At 40.1% G+C, this 18,651-nt stretch overlaps 2 protein-coding genes across 2 annotated transcripts; one reads left to right on the top strand and one right to left on the bottom strand.

Moving 5' to 3' along the window:
- Window positions 1–1,555: 1,555 nt before the first annotated feature.
- On the bottom strand, window positions 1,556–3,631 carry cunh9orf85 (chromosome unknown C9orf85 homolog). Its single transcript, XM_072386999.1, has 4 exons — window positions 3,420–3,631; window positions 2,849–2,955; window positions 2,311–2,424; window positions 1,556–1,881 (listed from the first exon to the last, which is right to left on the bottom strand). The coding sequence occupies exons 1-4, from the start codon at window positions 3,519–3,521 to the stop codon at window positions 1,644–1,646; spliced, it is 561 nt and encodes a 186-aa protein (XP_072243100.1). The 5' UTR covers window positions 3,522–3,631; the 3' UTR covers window positions 1,556–1,643.
- Window positions 3,632–3,986: 355 nt separating this feature from the next.
- Window positions 3,987–17,940, top strand: abhd17b (abhydrolase domain containing 17B, depalmitoylase). The gene is made up of 4 exons (XM_072388173.1): window positions 3,987–4,518; window positions 6,131–6,607; window positions 14,972–15,151; window positions 15,462–17,940. Exons 2-4 carry the CDS (start codon window positions 6,141–6,143, stop codon window positions 15,679–15,681), a joined length of 867 nt encoding a protein of 288 aa, XP_072244274.1. The 5' UTR covers window positions 3,987–4,518; window positions 6,131–6,140; the 3' UTR covers window positions 15,682–17,940.
- Window positions 17,941–18,651: the final 711 nt, after the last annotated feature.

Raw genomic sequence — 18,651 nt, 5'->3', positions numbered from 1 at the left:
ACAAAGTTTGATTTTCATGCAACTTGTGAGTTGAGAAGAGCAGTTTCTTGGCAGAGTAATGTGCTAATAACACAAAAGATGAAAAGCTGTCTGAATAGAGCTTGATACATATTCTTGATTATCTAACATCCCCTGATAAACAAATATGTTAATACCTAATATTCACGGAGGGTGAAATGATGAACTTAAGTTTCTTGAGTAAGAAACTTAAGTTTCAGGTTTTAATTTCAGAGGTCTCATCAGACTGCACTCATGTGACAAAGATGCCCATTTAAAGAGTACATTCTGTACTGAGCCATCGCCATGTGTCCACAACAGCTGTAGTTCCATCTACATTTTGGAAAGGGTTGATATCAGCACTGGTTGACCGGTTTTTCTTGTTCACTGCTGATTACAAATGTGTGGTACAACGCATGTGGGGACAAAACGGTTAATATCAGGTAAAAGTTTTCAACTTTCAGTCATGAGTGTAGAAGCGGAACAAAGACATGTGAGGGTACAAAAGACCATAAATAAAAGGGGATCTCATGAGTTCCATGACTAATCCATGCAACTTACACAATTGCACATCCTAATGAGGAAATATAGTTGGAAAAGTTAAGACATTCTTTTAATTTATCAAGCCCACATGATGAATGGCTTCATGCATTTGCTTTTGATGACCCCAGCATGTACGCAAGACATTACGCACACACAGAATGAGATCAGCCTATGACGGGAAGTATAAGAAAAACGAGATCTTATGCTTCTTAAGAAAGATGTGTCATTATATTGCCTAATAACTGCACAGTACTGAACACGTGTTAAGAACACCATATTCATGTAAGTGAAAAACAGTGTACAAAAAAGAGCTGACCGTTGTTAATTGTTTTAAAAGTTATGGATTATCCTTCGTTAAAACCATAAAAAAAAGTTTGGAGATCAGGCACAAGGAAGATACTTGGATTAGAATGCTTCTAACCAAACAGTTTGCTCACATTTGAAACATTACAACTTTTGGTGAAAAGAACTTCAGTATTTTCCATCCATCCGTTTTCTATACACACACTCATTATCCAATTCAGGATGCTGGGGGGCCAGAGCTTATCCCAGCTGCCGTCGTGTGGGAGGCAAGGTAGAACGCCAGTCCTCACAGGGTCAACACACAGAGACAAACGAGCTTTTACACTCTCCTAAAGTCAATTCACCGAATATCATTGGAGCAAAGGAGCAAGCCACAGAACAGGAAGGAACATGCAAACTCCATAAAATTAAAAAAAAAAAAAAAAACCCACCCTGAACCACCCAGTTTGCAGATTGTGTTTTACTCGTCTTTACTCTAAAGGTGTTGATGAAAGTCTAGATGGAGGACCATCACAAATAAGCTCTAATCTGGAACATTTCCAACACGCACAAAATATTTGAAAATTTCATCAGGTACAAATGTAGAAGCTGCTCATCTGAACTGGTGATACTGTTATAGACACCGTCTATAACTGAGCGTTAGAACGTCCATGGGGATACCAGTACACTGAGGATAAATATAAAACAAAATGTTCTCCCCTAAACTACCTTGACAAACATGGTTTATTTGCATTTGTTATTGTCACAAACTTCAAGCTCCGACTACAAAACTTGCTTGGAACTTAAGTGTGGGAAAAACTTTAATCTTTAACGTTAAGTACAGATACATCTGGGGGCGCAGCAGATTTATTCTGTGCTTTTTTTGGTCCTGGGTCACAGTCAGAATCTTCATCTTCCTCATCCTCCAGGTCAGCAAAGTCATCATGGTTAAAATCATCATCACTGTCCAAATCATCCGTGTCTTTCTTCCCTCGTCTGCGTACTTTTTCTGTCCCTTCATCCTCTTCTTGCTCTTTGTTGTCCAAGTGTGAGTTTATCCTACACAGTGGTGGAAAGTAAGTAAAATTAGTTTATCTGTACAGCAGCACAGGAAAGAAGTCCTAATTCTCTAATGTCTATGAAAATTTAAATGAAACCTATGACTAAATGGATCGGGATAGAAGAAATGCAAGAAAATTGTGTGAAAGTGACAAAAAAAAACATTAGTAATGCAGACTGAAGCGTGGTGTTTCTAATATCTTGTAATGCCTCTTAATAGCCACAAGATGGCAGACTTGCTGTAGGATTTCTTTGTGTTAGCCCACCGCAGAGGAAAAACAGACATTATCCTAAATAAAGATAACTGTACACAATAATAAGTGCAATTTATATGCAAGTCTTAACATTAGCTGCATTAAGACTCTAAATAGTGTGCAGAAAAGCTGATAAATCAGGTAAGTAAAAAACACAAAATGACTTTATACTCACGGAATAACTATGTCGTCTTTCTTCCCACACTTACAGCAGATCTCGAGCTGCAGTGAACAAGCCTTACAGACTATGTGATATGCGTCTTTCACTGTCTTTTGAGAACATTTGACACTGTAAAGGTAAGAAATATATCCATGAGTGTCACCAGATTTGGAATCACAACACTTGTCTGAACGTATACAAGAGTGCAGCACACCTGCAGAGACACTATAAGTTTGACTGTTGTGTCCTCTGAACTCATCTGATATCATCTAATTGTTAATGAATGAGTGGGTGTGCCTGATCTTTTGACTGGTATGATGTAAGAGGCAGAAAAAAAAGATCATCCTAAAGATATGGCCTCTTTGTGCCAAAGTCTGAAATGATGAAAAATCAAAGTGGTGCTTTAACATAGTGACAATGAACCTAAATCTGTATTGATTCTCTTGTTTTATTGACTGAATTTGACAGGTTCTGTGACTTGTTTGGTCACTGCAGCACATCAGATTATTGGGAGAGGTGTAAAGTTGTATCTGCAGTAACCTTGTGCGCTTACCATTTTCTAGGCTGTGTTAGTGGTTTGTATTTGCTGTACTTGACTTTCCACTCAAGAACACCTTTACAATGTAGACAAAGTCCATCGTGGATCTTTGAGTTGGCCTTCTACAATTAAGATAAGCAGAGAGACGGTGAAAATGTCAGAAAAACAAAGTAGTCACATGGCTTTGTTAAACCAAGCGCTTGTATGGGCTGGTTTTAAAGTAAATGCGTTACCACTGACATTAAAGACAACAATAAAAAAAACAAACAAAGATCCTTAAGAGTCTTTTGCATTACCAATGTATGCACAGATCAGAGTTACTTAATAAATGTACAGGACATGTGAAAATTTTCAGTGGAACAAATGCCCAACAAGACCCTCATCACATTCCGTAGTTAAGTTCCATCGATTGTTATTTCCAAATAATAATCTCTAAAAAGTGTTACAATAATGTTCAGCCTTACCAAAATCTTTAACTTTGTACCAATATACTATTCAACGCTAGTTAAAAGTCACTTTTTCCCTTGGCTAAGCTCACTAAAGCAAAACACGATGGATAAATGAGGGTACTTCAAGGCTCACACACCTTCACTTGTACACTCGCTCCGTACTTATCGTTTTTGAATGCAGTGGTGTTTTGATGTTTCTGTCTCCGACATCGAGATACGTTTCCCTTCTGAGAACTCATCTTGTTTTTCGTATTTTTCTCGTCTTTCTAAATGAGGTTATGTGGTTTTACAAACACACCAACCATGCCAGCGACAGGAAGGGAGAGAGCACTAACCCGGATATAGTACGACTACGTCATGAAACGTAATTGAGGTCAAACCAAAGCCGCTTTCTTCGAAGCTGTTAGAATTAATAAAAATCAATGGGTTTTTGTTAAAAAAGGAACTGGCATATAGTCTGTCTTTATATAAAATTTGATATATTCACATACTTAAACACGTTTTAGATGACGTCACCTATTAGGCGCTGAGAAAACCCTTAATCGACGCTGATTGGACCGTTGCTTTGAATAGTAATCTCTGATTGGCCGTACTAGATGTCACTGAAAATATCACGCTGCTACTCTGCACTGTCGCGAAGGCCGACCCATACATTTCTATTAAGCTCCTCGCAATTGGTTCGTCCAGCCGTCAGCCAACGCCTCACCCTCCTCAGGAGCCAAGATAACAAGCCAAGTGATAACCAGAACGAAAGCAGAGATGTTTCGGAAGAGGGTGATACTACCGCGAAGTGTTTGAGGAAAACCATTAGGACGCGTTTACAAGAATTTAAATAATTTTATACCTTTATTGTCTATACTCATGTTGCCGAAGGGCCTTATTGTCTTCAATGTTGTGATCTAATCTGCGTCGTTATCATTCAGGACCATATGCTGAGAAAGACGAGGGGAAGAAAAAAGGAAACGCCAGTTCAAGAGGTTGTTTGGACTAGAGAACGAAGCGGAAAGCTAATAGTATTTCAGAGCTGCGGTGCCAAAAGGGATATACACACGCAACGTGACATTTCTTACTAACAGGAAACAACAGAGGATAATCTGGGACCAAGTATAGCCGTGACAATCTCCTGGCGTCGAGAAGAAGATAAGTTTGGTGCAAAGATAACACCAGAGTACGGTGACGTTGGCCACCACTGTCACCTTCTTTTAAAAAAATAAAATAAAAGCAGCATCCGTCCAGGTAATGTGGATATTATTTCTTTACTTAGTTTTGATAATGAACACACTCTTGTGCCAGTGTTCAGTGTATCTGTTTCTGTGTATAGACGGTGTAAATCACCTCATTGAAGAGTCACTGTAATGTCGCTGAACACATTGTTACATCCACCTCCATTTTACAGTAAACCGCTGCGGGGCTCTGGTCTGTCTTCATGTCTGCGAGCCTATTGAGTCTTTAGAGGAATACGGTAGTATGGAATTATGCTCCGAGGGGCTCCTATTGGATGTCTCAGCATTAAGGAGATGCTGAAGTGGCATCATCCAGTCTGAGTGGCGTTAAAGCCACTCACCCCTTACAGCCAGTTGTTTGTACGAGGTGCTTCAGCAGGCAATTAGGCAGAGCTTAAACACCTGTGTGAAACTAAGGCTGTGGAAGGTCCAACAACAACAGCAGCCAATTTAAAACCGTACCAGGACAATTACAAGGTGTATGGAGAATTTTTAAGGACCTACACCAGCTGTCTATTTACTCAAGGCCTCTAGGAGAATATTTGTGTGAAAGTAGCCTCCTAACAAAGGGGTTGGTTGAGCCCTGAGAATGTCATGGCTGCCAGGCATTGCCAAGGTACGTGCTTGTTCTTAATTATACTAGTCATATGCTTTTCTGTTGGCGGATCTGCAAAACCTTTAGAGTTAACAATGAAAGGAGTGGGAGACAGGCCAGGGCACCCTGACTTTGAAGTTAATGGAAGCTGATGTACGCTGCAAGAGAGTTTTAATCTTTAGAGTTTATTTTCCAGTTGTAAACAGTTACTAATGCTAAGCTTTAAACGACTGTAAAGTCTTATCAAGACTCCGCAGCAGGGTTTGAAAACCTGTGGTACCATAAACCTTGACAAGGCTTTAAAAGGTTTAACTATTGAAAAGAGAATTTGAAACTTTCTCTAACAGATATTGTCCAGTTGTACTTCTTACACATTTTACTAAACATACTCTCTACAACATATCGCCATGACCTGGCATTTATGAGACATTTCTTCCTCTTCAAAAGGCATGTGTGCTTAAAAGGAGTCTCATTACAAATTGCCGAAGTCCTCAGTTAGGTTGTCCCACAAAACCGGCTCTGCCGACATCTCTGGTTATGGCTCGTGCAATTTAAAAGCAGCTGGAATATCCAGGAGGTGGCCTTAGGTGAAGGTACAGGTGCAGGGGGAAACAAAAAGCCTCATAGTTGAAATCTATTTGAGTGATTGTGCAGCCTTGAGGCAGACGCAGAGCAAGCACTCCCTCAGGGTCAGAGCTATATCTGTTTCAGAGTACTGCTTGAACAGAGCCATACATTTTAGAGAAGGGAACTGATGGTGTATTTTTTGAAAAAGGGACAACAGCCTATAGCCAACAGGAGAAAACTCCTGCTTTTCTACTTAACAAAGGCGACTGTTTACACGAGAGAGGGAAGCATTCAAAAGCTCTGTGGCATGTTGTTTTCCTTGTGATTATTCAGCGGGGGAAAAGTGTCAGTTTGAGGAAGCTCAGATTATTTGTCGTCGTATGTTTTCAAAGACGAGTCGCATATTTACTGTGCTTAAGTGGTGTTTGTATTAATTTGAACCGCTTTTTGCTCTTCCCGTCAGTGTTTTAAGGATGAACCACTTATCGCTCAGCGAGCTATGTTGCCTCTTCTGCTGTCCACCGTGCCCCAGCAAGATTGCCTCTAAGCTGGCCTTCCTGCCCCCAGAGCCGACCTACAGCCTCATGTGCGATGAGAGTGGCAGCAGATGGACCCTTCACCTCTCCGAGCGAGCTGACTGGCAATATTCGGCCCGCGAGAAGGACGCCATAGAGTGTTTCATGACACGCACGTCAAGAGGGAGCCGCATTGCCTGCATGTTTGTTCGCTGCTCGCCCAATGCCCGCTACACTCTGTTATTCTCCCACGGGAACGCCGTGGACTTGGGCCAGATGAGCAGCTTCTACATTGGCCTCGGTTCACGTATCAACTGCAACGTCTTCTCCTACGACTACTCGGGTTACGGGGCCAGTTCTGGGAAGCCCTCGGAGAAGAACCTGTATGCAGATGTGGATGCTGCCTGGCAGGCACTCCGATCACGGTAAGGAGGGATGAAAATGCATGGACAGGAAGTGGAAAGAACCCTTTACATGGGAGGAAGGATAAAGTAGTTTAGTAAGCTAGAATGCTGTGTTGTTAGAATAGGCCAAAGACCCTGAAAAGCGTAAGCCTTCCAGTATTTCCTCCATGTGTCAGGCACGCACACCTGATTCATAGTGAAGCCATCTATAAGGATATTGAATCCATAACCATAAATGGTGATATCGATGCGGCTTTATAAACACTGAAGCCTTGTGTACTTGTAAGGAGTAAATAAGATTTCCCCAAGTGGATGAACTCTTGAAATGATTGATTTCAAATTTCAATGCAGTAAATTATAACATCCCAAATTGGGGTTGTAAGGGGAAATGACATAACACAAGTGTATAAACTCACTTTGCAAAAAATATACAGTTTCCCATTATTCTAAATCTAGGTTGGTATTTCCTATAATAATTATTTTATTCTTCATATTGTAAGTCGGTAAGTAGACTGTCAGCTTTGAAAACAATAAGGAATGAGTTCTCGTGAAGGCAACTTTTTGTTTAGATTTTGTCTATTTTGCATTGCAAGGGAGAAATACTCCTTTTGAATTGTAACAAAATAAATCTTTCTGTTTTGTGATGATACAAATGTAGTTGAATGGGATCACTGATACACAAGGAAAAAAGCCTCAGGGGGCATGAGGTGTAAATGGAGAGTGAGGAGATGAAAAGGAAAGAAGAAAAGAAAAGCCAGATCATTCAGTACGAATGATCTGGCTGGAGGAAGAATTATTGAAATGAGTCAGATGGGATCATAGGTGGAGATAAGGAATGGTTTAGCTGGGATGACAAGAAGTTATTGTGAGTGATGATGAGTGTAGTTTCTGTGATATTCTGCTGGCCTACTCTGTGGGTGTGAGTGGGTGCTCTGCTACATCTATTTGCCTAGAAAGCTATGAGTAGACTGTTTTACTTGCTGTTATTTAGCCTAATCTGACTAGAAATAAAATGAGCAAGAACCTTTAGTCTCTCTGTGGTTTGACAGTACAAAGAACTGGCTGTACGATTCCAGCGTTGCATGATGACTGGTACAGTATCTCTTGCCTTTTTAAAGATGGCTTCAGAATGAAAATGCCACATTTTGCACATTGATGTGTCAAACAGGTCCTTTAAATTCTTAGAACACAATCTGATGAATTTATGTGGAATTTATGATGTAATACATATTATTTTTGTAGCTTTAAAATGGATTTCTTTTTTTTTTTAAGAAAAGACTGAATCTGATACAAATTCCCTTCAGCAAGTATTTAAAAGTATGTAAAGGTTGTTTGAAAATGTAGAGCTGGAACCTTTTTGTTGGGCAGAGACAGGAATGACACTACATGCTCTCATGCTGATTTGGGTGCCTCACTCAGCATCATCACTTCCCTGAGATGAGACTTTTCTGCACGCAAACTATATTCATCTGTTTATTTAACCTCCCGTCGCTTGCTTACTTCCTTCCAACCCACATGTGCTTTTTGTCTTATTGGCCCTCACGTCATCTCCTTCTTTTGTGCTTTGTGACGGCATCCATGTCATGCTGCCTCTTCGTTTATTTTATTCTTTTTACCCCTTCGGATGGTTAAGGAAAAATTGTGACCGATTGATTATCTTTCACTATTTCTGATATTTGGAAACGGTGGCTAGATCAGCTGAAAATTGACTGTGGCTGCAGCTCAATCTTTGCCTACAAGAACGGCGCATTTTCAGTGAGCGTGGAGGCACACATCCACTCACCCGATGGAGCCAGATGTACAGAATAAACTCTGTGGGTGTGAGTCAGTGATAGATTACTTGATTTCTTTTCTTTTTTTTTTCTTTTTAATTGAACCAATGGGGAAAATAACTTTTCATCCTGTAGGCGTCTCTGCATTTACAGACTTAGTGTTTCATGGTAAACGATAGATAAAAGATTGAGAGCATTAATTCAGGAAAAAGTTTCTTTTTAAAATTTTTTTTTTTAAGGCAGGTTGGGGCTTCTCTTGTGTCGCTGTCAACCTTGTTTTTCTTTTTAATATAGTAAGAAAGGGTGTTGGCATAGCAGAGATTTATAAATGATAATAATGCTGTCACCTGCAATAGAGACTCCCTTTTATTAGCTACTCATTTGTGCTGTGAGTCTCTCGCTTTCCCAGACTATGACTGGGCTGTAAATGAAGAGCTAAACATGAGGAAGCTGGCAAGTTAAACAGGCAAATCAATTCTGAAGGTTCTGCATAGAATAGGCCACTGTTATAACTGAATAACCTGCTTTTCCGGTGGTCAGGCTCGCCTACGCGCATGTGAGTATTGAAACGATCTCATTCAATTGCTTCAGAGTTTTTTTTATTTTTTCCCCTTCTGAAGTTTATAGCTTGATAATTAAACATACATGGCTGCAGTGTTTACAACCAACCCCCCAGTTTTGTTATCTTTGTTGATAATGATTCTCCCTCTTTCTAAACAGTTCTGACACTTCTGACATATGCTTTAAATATTGCTCACTCGGAGCAAAGATATTCCCCTCTGTCATACACAAATGACCAAAAGTTATGAGAAAGGGTCTCATTTCTCATAACAGAAATCCTAATCTGGAGCGCCTTTCGGTTACCTGCTCTCTTCATGTAAGATTATAAAATTACAGTCTGCCTGCGCAGTGCAAAGCTCTGGCTCTGTCCTCACGAGCTGCTGAGATGCACGATAATCTCATTAAAGACCATTTGCAATTCAACCAGTCAGGTTTTCACTAGTGATATTATTTGAAAGTACAGCTGATGTTTTGATAAGCTGAATAACAGCTCTGTGATTGCCTTACACCCCTTTGTCTGGACCTGCTGAACTTTTACACTTTGATCAGATAAAAAGGCTGTTTGCCCGCTGGTGATTTTGAACCTGATAGGGTTGTGATAATTCTTACAAAAACACAGTGTGCCAGTGGCAGCAGATCAAATACAGAGCTTAAATACTGTATCACATGTGTTGGATTATATTTTCAGAGGCAACATCTTCAAGATCATATGAGACTTCCAGGAACAAGGAAATAAGCTGGTATTCAAAAAGCCACAGCTTGCTTCCAGTGTGTCCCATGCTTGTAGTCCCATGGTTAGCAGTGGTGTTGGACTGAGTTACCTCTGGCTCTCTCAGGAAAGATGAGGTTAGATGACTGAGTGCTTTTTATTTCTGTGTAGTGTCTCAGCACAGAACACACCAGTGTTTAGCAACAGGTTATGACGTACAGAGTTAATTCAGGGATTTAGCCTTTTGTTCAAAAACCCTGAGAGAAAAAGTTTCTGTATGTCAAGATGAAGAGATGTAGGATATTTTCATCTACATTAAAGGCAATGTAGCCCCCCGTAGTTTGATCATAGTAAAATATTACAGTATTTTTAATTTCTTTAATATTTTACAGAAAAAAGTCATTCTTGTGTACATATTTCACTGCTCAGGTCTGACAATATCCAAGTGTTGTCTGGTTATTCTGATCAGTTTATTCTGTGTACTTTTATCCCTTGCAGCAGCATGTATATTACATAATCCAAATACAGATTGCTTTTAATATCACGGAGGCAGGGTGTAAATGCCAACTTTCCTTGACAATTTATTTTTGAGTCTCTACTGATATGGAGTGTCTCGGTTCCAAGCAGACATGCCACTTTTGCATGATGGGAATACCTTGTTAATTTTGGGACTTCCTGAAATGTACACATCACAGCGTTGGAAAAAGGACAGGATTATTGCTCACTAGTTAGTCATCTTATGTCCTATGCTGTTGGTAGTGCCAGGCTCTGAGAAAAAACTATTAATTTTTAGCAGAGCCAACAGGAAATGGTTTCTATTTTTACTTTAAGAACATAGCCCTTAAAAGGACCGCTGGTTAACTTTCCATTTTGCGTATGTTATTATTATTTTTGTTTAAATGAACGATTAAATGAATTGTTAACTGGGATGCTGTAATCAATGCATCTATCTTTTTTAGAGTTCTTTCTGTGATCGACCTGCTGTCTTACATAAGATTAAGTTCCAGTGTTGCAACTGTAAGCATGAAGTTTTTGTTTCCACACACTGAACTTTTTGTGTTGGTGTTCCCCTTCTTATTTTTCCAAATGCCCTCATTCCATCAGCTTGGCTGAAATGGGCACAGAGTAAATGGGCTCCTTTTTGTTTTGTTTTTTTTCTTTGAAGCATTTTCTTTTGCCAGTCAGGCTTAATTACTAGATTTGAAATGTTGGACCTAAAGGCTTATACATGTGTAAATGAGTAATTATCATAAAACAGGGATGTATTAACAGAAAATTAGGATTATTATTATTTTTTTGGTACTATACTCAGGCCTTGTGCGTGTCGGCTTTTATGTGTAGGAAACACTTTGGTGTAAAAGCTTCGTGTAGAAAGTGTCTTTGGTATTGTACAGCTTGTCTTTTTGACTCAATTCTCTGTCTGATTGTTTGAGGCCTGTCATTGAAAGAGGGTACAGCAGCCTTTTTACCCCACTGAACAGGAATCGGCTAGATTATGTTTACTACATCAAACGGCCTCTCTGCATGGTCTCGCATTAGTTGGCTGCCCACACCCCTCGTGTTAGTCTCTGATGTTGGATCAGATGTGCAACATCAACATGTCTCTCTTTCATTCTTTGCTTGATCTATTTTTTATTTTTAACCCTGATTATTTCACTTTCTGAACACCCTGACTATACTTCGGCTCTTGTCTTGCCTTTCTGTGCCACCTGATCTTTTTTCAGGTGGGTGACACACGGCTCTTGGCTGCGTTTTCACTTTCCTCTACAGCAACGTGACAGAAGCGGCCACCTGTCAGTTTGCTGACAATTTAAGCACAACTGCACACCCAAGGACAACAATACCGCCTCCTGAAGTTCAACATTAGAACATAAGGCACTCCCTTAATCGGAGCAGGGAGTGTGTCGGCTGACGAACTCATTGTGTGAGTCAGCAGGTTTAATCTCTGGGTTGTTGCTTCAGGACCAAGTTGATGAAAGTACACTTCCTTGAACTTCCTGTCAAAAAAGGGTATCTTTAACTCTCTGTGTCCCGATGCAAAATGGCACAGTATAATTTTCTTCTCCCTCTGAGATGAGGGCAGGCCAGCAGTCAAGCCTGCCAGTCTAATAACGAGCAGTAGCCTAGCAACCGATTTGCAGTGAGCTTTTAGACTGACTCCTTCCCACACTGTGGCCAATAAAAACTCACTTCCTGGTTAATTATTTTATTGATCCAAATCAAAATGCATTTGATCTTCTCAGACATTCAGGAGTCATTCCAGCATTCAAATTGTTTACTTTTCTAACCTGAAATATCTATGGCAGCTTGGCTGATGAAGCTTGTAAAGGAAGGCTGTACGGTCTAAGTTGTGCCATCTGGGGGAAGTGTAATCACTCACCTGACTGACTACAGAGTGAGACAAGCAGTACTTTATAATAACACTGCATCATCTAATCCTTATTTGTTTTCTCTCATCCGAATATTTATGTTTTATGTGTAAGAGAGAGCTCCTATCCACACAAATGACACCAGTATATACTGCCAAGAACAAACAGAAGGCACATTTTTAGTGGAAGGACACGAGTTAAAAGGTTCTAAGCATAACGGATCATTGAACATTTTAGTGAGGAATCCCTCCTGCTGTACTGCAGTTGGTACACTAATCTGTTAAACTGCTCCTCATATGTTCAGGATATGGAAACTATGTATTGGTCTCAGAGGTTTGTTAAGGTATTGAGCATATCTTTGGTCTTTAGGAAGCAAGAGGTGGCCACTCGAGACGGAGTGAGAACAGGGAAATGAGGGAGAATGCGATGCATAATGGATTGGATTTGTGTCAGGAGACTAAATTGATGACAGTTTGGGGGAGGGTTTCAACCAGGGAGCATGACTGCCTATGGCCAACAAAATTCTATCAAATGAAGGCTGCAATGGAGTAAAAAGTAGGCTAAACACAAGGGCATCTCTGACTCTGCTCAGTGATTGTATGGTCTTCCCACCAAATGTGAGCAAAATACAAGATGGCAGTTGTTTTGGGTAAAAGGTCCAAGTTTGAGTCTTGTGTCATTCATTGTGTGCATGTGAGTGTGATGTGATGACTCCACACTGACACTGGGACTTCCTATGAATAAGACAGCAGGATACCCACAGGTATACAGTGACTTTTGAAGATAAGACTTGGTTTTCGAGTTAGAATTGGGTCATAGTTGGGGTAAGGGTGAGGCTAAGGCCGCAGTTCGGGTTGAATTGGGGACTAAGGAATGCATTTAGTCAGTGGAGAATCCCCACAGGCAATATAAACCAGACTTGTATGACTGGGTGTGTCCTTGAGTGAGACATTCCTGTTTGCTGCTCTGCTCATGATTATGATGTTGGTTGTTAAGGGTGAAGATGTAAACAAAGAGGACTTGGGAACAGCCCTGCCTCCTTTAATGCCCATAATTTCAGTTGGTATATCATGGTTTCAGGTTGCTCATTGATACTGCATAAACTCTACATTATGTCATACAAAGGGTGTCTTTTTTTTGGTGGTCTGATATGGTGACATTGCTGACTACAGATGTTGTAAAAACATAAAGTTCTAGTTGAACTCTACAAGTAAAAAGGATTTATAAAAGCACAAAGTGTAAATCTTTTGCCTCTGAAGTGAACAGTTCATCTTAGTAGCAAACGGCTCAGTTAGGAAGTTTATTTCAAGTATCCTGCAGAAATGTCAATGTTTAATCCTTCAGTTGTCATTTATGTTTGAGGAACTTCAGCTACCAAAAGGCCTCCTTTCCCTGAACCTCTCCTGGTATATAACGTCAATATTTGATATATTTTCTTAAATCAACACTATGGCAGTCCTCTCTCAGGTTGACCTCTACCTGTTGTCTTTTCAGAGATTTCACTGTTTCACTTTGAACAAAAAAAAGTGGACTAGATTTTTACTGAAAGCCACTTGCTCTCAGTTACCTACTACTGTCGCGGTTGTTGCTTGAGCTTATGTCAGAAAGAGTCAGTTTTTATCATGATCAAGTTTTCTTTTTATTTCCTCCCCGAGGACGGACATTCATCCAGCCAATTTCTTTCAATTGAGGACATCCCTGCAAACATTGAGTTTTATTTTTAAGCTGCTCATTACCAGAGTTCTGAGCTCCTTGAGGCTTTTGGGGTTCAGACGCTCTTTCCATAAATGCGACTGGACTAAGGTGTATTCTTTATTTACAGCAAATTGCACCATGCCCAGTAGGAACATGATGGTATTCACTTGCAAATGAAGAAAAGCTGATAAAGACGACTTTGAAAAGTTGAACACTGCGTAGCATCACTTTTATTGAGGTTGTGAGAAGTCTTGGGCTCTTCTTCAGTGTCCTTCTTTAAGCAGCCACAGTGCATTCTGTTGTATATTTGACACGGGCCTTCATTGCATGAACTGTGTGCGCTCCAGCTGGCTCACCTCTGAGTGTTAACGGTTCTTTAGCACCCATCAGTCTGCAGTAATTCTTTCCAATGCTGTGCCAGTATTTTCACCACTATTTATACTCTGTGAAGACCAGCTGACACGTAGATGATAAACGGTTTCTGTATTTCTACTAATGACTGTCTGCAAGCCAGACTGACTGACTGTGTACATTTTCACTGCACTTCAGTCGTTTGCCCTTTATAGCAACATATATATTACTGCAGTTTGTGCTCTTGCAAAGGTTGTTATAATAATACTTTGCTGCAGTGGTAGTGGCTGTATTGTTAAGCCTTTAATGTCAGCGTTTCTAAGTTAAATGTCAGAGTTGAGGTTTTGTCAGACAGTTTATTTTGTAACTCATCCATGCAGCAGTGGAGACAGTGATGCAGTGTTCTCGAGCTTGGTTTCAGGTTGTCAGCTGACTTACTTGCTGGAGTGGGTCATGTTAGTTATAATCAGCTATGGAATGCCCCCCCCCCCCCCCCCCCCCCATTTATCCCTTATACTCAGTCCAGTACCAGTGTCTCTTTTGCTCTCTTTCCGCTTGTTTTGCCCACTGTGCTCAGTCACAAGACAACAGTGCACACAGGAGAAGAAGAATAAAATCATGTTGGCGAGTCCAGATTAACTATGATTGCATTTTTGTGTGCGTCTGTCTGTGCAAATTCTCAGTCAGATCTTGTTACTCTCTGTTTGATACCTTAGACTTGTTTTGTGTTGCTCTATCAGCAGTCAAGTGGTATGACATTTCAGGTTATCATGGAGTATGTCAGCACAGGCGTGTATTTGCTTATGGAACAACATGTCGGGGAGATTTTAATTTTTTTATTTTTTGGGGGGGGGGCAACTAGTGGTGTAAATATCAAGTTTGTTATGAACCAAAGCACAGTGTTTCATTATTATTTGTCTCTCTATAGCTACGGCATCCGCCCAGAGAACGTGATTGTGTACGGTCAGAGCATTGGCACTGTGCCCTCTGTGGACCTGGCGTCTCGCTACGAGAGCGCTGCAGTCATCCTCCACTCCCCACTCACCTCTGGCATGAGAGTGGCTTTCCCTGACACCAAGAAGACCTACTGCTTTGACGCCTTTCCAAAGTGAGTGCACTGTACAGACACATGGCATGTTGGAAAACCAGGCAAATGCATGACAGCCACAGAATGGCACACGACCTTCCTTGTAGCGTACGAATACACATGCATTCAAAAATTTACATCAAGAAAAAGACACACAACCCCATAAATGTGACTTTGGTGTTTTTCTTTTAAGGAGTAGGAGGAAATGTGTTCAACAGCTCTCTCTGGTGGTCAATCAGGAGTTTAGCTCTACTGTTTTTCTTTCTTATTCATTACTTCAAAGAAACTGAGTCTAATTTCTGTTTTTTTTTTTTTCCTTTTCACTCCAAAGCATTGACAAGATTTCCAAGGTGACTTCACCCGTCCTTGTGATCCATGGTACGGAGGACGAGGTCATTGACTTCTCTCACGGCCTGGCGCTGTATGAACGCTGCCAGCGCCCCGTGGAGCCCCTCTGGGTGGAAGGGGCCGGACACAACGATGTGGAGCTTTACGGACAGTACCTGGAGAGACTCAAGCAGTTTGTTGCACATGAACTGGTCAACTTGTAGAGCACCAGAAACTGAAGGTGGAGAGGAAAGAAGAGAATAAAACATTGGTCTCTGGGAGAGACTGAATGATGGACATGGGTTACAACTTTTTCTTTGTTTTTTTTTTTCTTCCCAATTAAGTAATGGAGGGAGAATCAATGTCTTTTATAGCTGACTTTGTGGTAGCCGACTTCCTATAATTGGCCCCGTGCACTCCTGTGCTGTCTGCTCCACATCTCACAGCTGTGAACTTTAGAAGTACCCATAACTTTATTTTTTTTTCTATCACGTTGAACATTGCACATTATGTTATGGGTGTGGATGAATGTGTATCCTTTTTTTCTTTTGTTGCCTTTTGAGAAGAACATGGTCCACAGCTCAAAAAGACCTGCAGTTGGCTCTGGGAAACAACCTTTGTGTAAACCAGGTCAGGTCATTCATACCATTTTTAAAAAAAAAAAAAATTTTCTTCTCCAAATAACACATGATATTACACACTTGTCAGTTGTCAAATTATTACTGAAAAACTGTATAAGACATACTGACATGATACTTAGCTGTGCCAGTGTTGCCAAATGTTTAATATTGCAGAGACTTGCGCACACAAACAAGTGTACTTTTACAAATAACATCTAGAAAAAAAACTCCTATTAGTTCTGTTAAGCCTCCACCTCCTCTGTTTAGTTTTATTTGTGGTATATTTTGATCTTAAATCCTATCAGAATATGATGGGCTCAGTCTGCAGCTGACTGAAAGGTTGAGGCTGTATGTTGCCCAGTAAATAGTGGCTTAGTTCCTAAGTTTTTACACTAACACTTAAACACTCTGAGTTTGATCTGATGAATTGTTGCTGTACCATCAGTATCGTCATGCTGTGACTGAACTCAGACTTCAGGAAATGCTGGGCACTGTGGGTAAACTCTCTGACCCATTTTGGAAATGAAAAGTAAAGGGGTTGTACCTCAGCTCTCGCCCAACGACAGCTAGTATAGGCTGCAGCTCACCCCCCGCGACCCCGAATTGGTTTAGAAAATGAATAGATTAATGGTAGTGACAATTATTAAGCCGACTTTTGACAGTGTTGTTTCTGCCTTTTGGTCTGAATATATCAAGTAAAATAATGTGTGTAGTAACTCTGCATTCTGTAGGGACAGATCTCCCTTATGTACCTGTATCCAATCTTTCTAGGTGTATCTTTTTATGATGAAATCATCACTGTTGTGACAGCAGTTGGTTGTCAGTGCTCTGACTGAGACTTAAACCACTAACGCCAATCAGGATGAGCAGCAAACATATATAGCTGCTTGTATAGATGAATTTTTCAGTTTTCGAAAAAATTGACAATGTAGTATTTTAGGTCCTTTTCTTTTTCCTCCAGAATATGGGAACTGAACGATGAATAGACACCACAAATGGTTATTAACTAGCATATGTGCACTGGGACAATGAGCTATGTCAGTGTGACAGGTTCAGCATTGAAGACCTCCGTCATGAACAGAATATTTTCCTTTTTGTCTTAACTTTATCTCTCTGTCAACATATTTCTGAATCTGTTATAACTTGATTTAGCCTTTAATACTGAGGGAGACAAATGAAGCATTAGTCACTGTCAGTGCCCTGAAAAGCAAATGTGCGAGTGCTGCTGCATGCCACGAGCAGTTTGATCTATTTATCTCTTTTTTTCCTTTTAGTTTCTATTGCACATGTGGAATTTCTTAAAATATATCAATAATTTCCCTGTGTGTACTTCAACACTTGTCTCAAACTTGAGCATGTGTCCACTAAAGGAGGAAAGATTTGATGACGATTAAACAACAAAACCAATCGGTGCTAATGTAGATATACAGATCTGTTTAGTTGCTCGTTTGGAGGAAGCAGAGATGGTTTGCCATTTGTCAGATTGACCAAGATCCAGATCAGAACTGGTAACCTTTTTTTATCAGGTGACAATTTGCTGTGAATTATTTTTTTTTGTTTTGTTGGTTTTTATTTTTTATTTCTACTTTTTCAGATTCTCATTTGTCTTACAAACAGTTGTACTTTTCTTCATTTTGACTTTAATATGCTCTGTAATTATATTTACTTTTTTTGTTGTTTTTCTCTAACTTAATTTTACAGTTGGAGCAAGGTAGGCCATTATTCAGAACGTTTTGTACTGGCCACTTGACGAGTGTCATACCTGACTTGATTAATTTTGTATAGCAGTATGATGGAACTTGTATGTAATAACATAAATTCTAACATGGATGGTTAAAAAATAAAATGGTATTTGAGAAACCACTTAATTTGTGACTGAAAGTTTGATTTGATGCCACGATGACATATTTTGCATATGAATGGCAAATTTTGGAGAAGCACTATCGGAACCCTACATTAAATATCGGTGTGGATTAGAGGCCCTACAGCAATCGGTCATGTCATCCTTTACGCCAGCAGATGGCGATATGGCTCAAATGAAAGCCCCCAATACTCGTGGTGACCCCTTCAATGACCCACTGGAGACCCGTGTTATCTCCTTCAAGACTCGGGGAAAGAAACTTCAGTAGCTCCGCCGTAAAAATAAACGATAGTATTCTTCGCTGCTTCAAATGATACGGCCCTGTGCTCTTAGCTTGAATACTATATTTCTGTATCACAAGAAAATGTGTATTAGATAGCCAAAATGCATGTTTTATCCCCAACCCTGTTCTCATGAATATCTAAGCCTAACAAAGTATTTTTTATGCATAGGCTACTCCTAATCATCCATGACTGACAGCATAGAAGGAAAGTTTTCGGACAGTATTGGAAGTCAAACTTTGTTCTCTTGTGTGTTACAGTGGTGTAACGCGGCCATTCACCCCACCCTATCATCTTTTTAAACCCATAAAAGCAATCTAAAGTGAAGAAATTCATATTAACAGTTTAATTAATGTGCGGCAACTTTATTATATATTTTTACCGTCGCAAGATCACAAGATTTTTAAGACTGAATTATCTGCATATTGTGAT

The sequence above is a fragment of the Leuresthes tenuis genome, unplaced genomic scaffold, assembly GCF_036924035.1.
Source record: "Leuresthes tenuis unplaced genomic scaffold, fLeuTen1.0.hap1 SCAF_6, whole genome shotgun sequence".
NCBI lineage: Eukaryota > Metazoa > Chordata > Actinopteri > Atheriniformes > Atherinopsidae > Leuresthes > Leuresthes tenuis.
The sequence above is the reverse complement of the archived record's forward strand: the minus strand, read 5'-3'. Positions and strand labels throughout refer to the sequence as shown.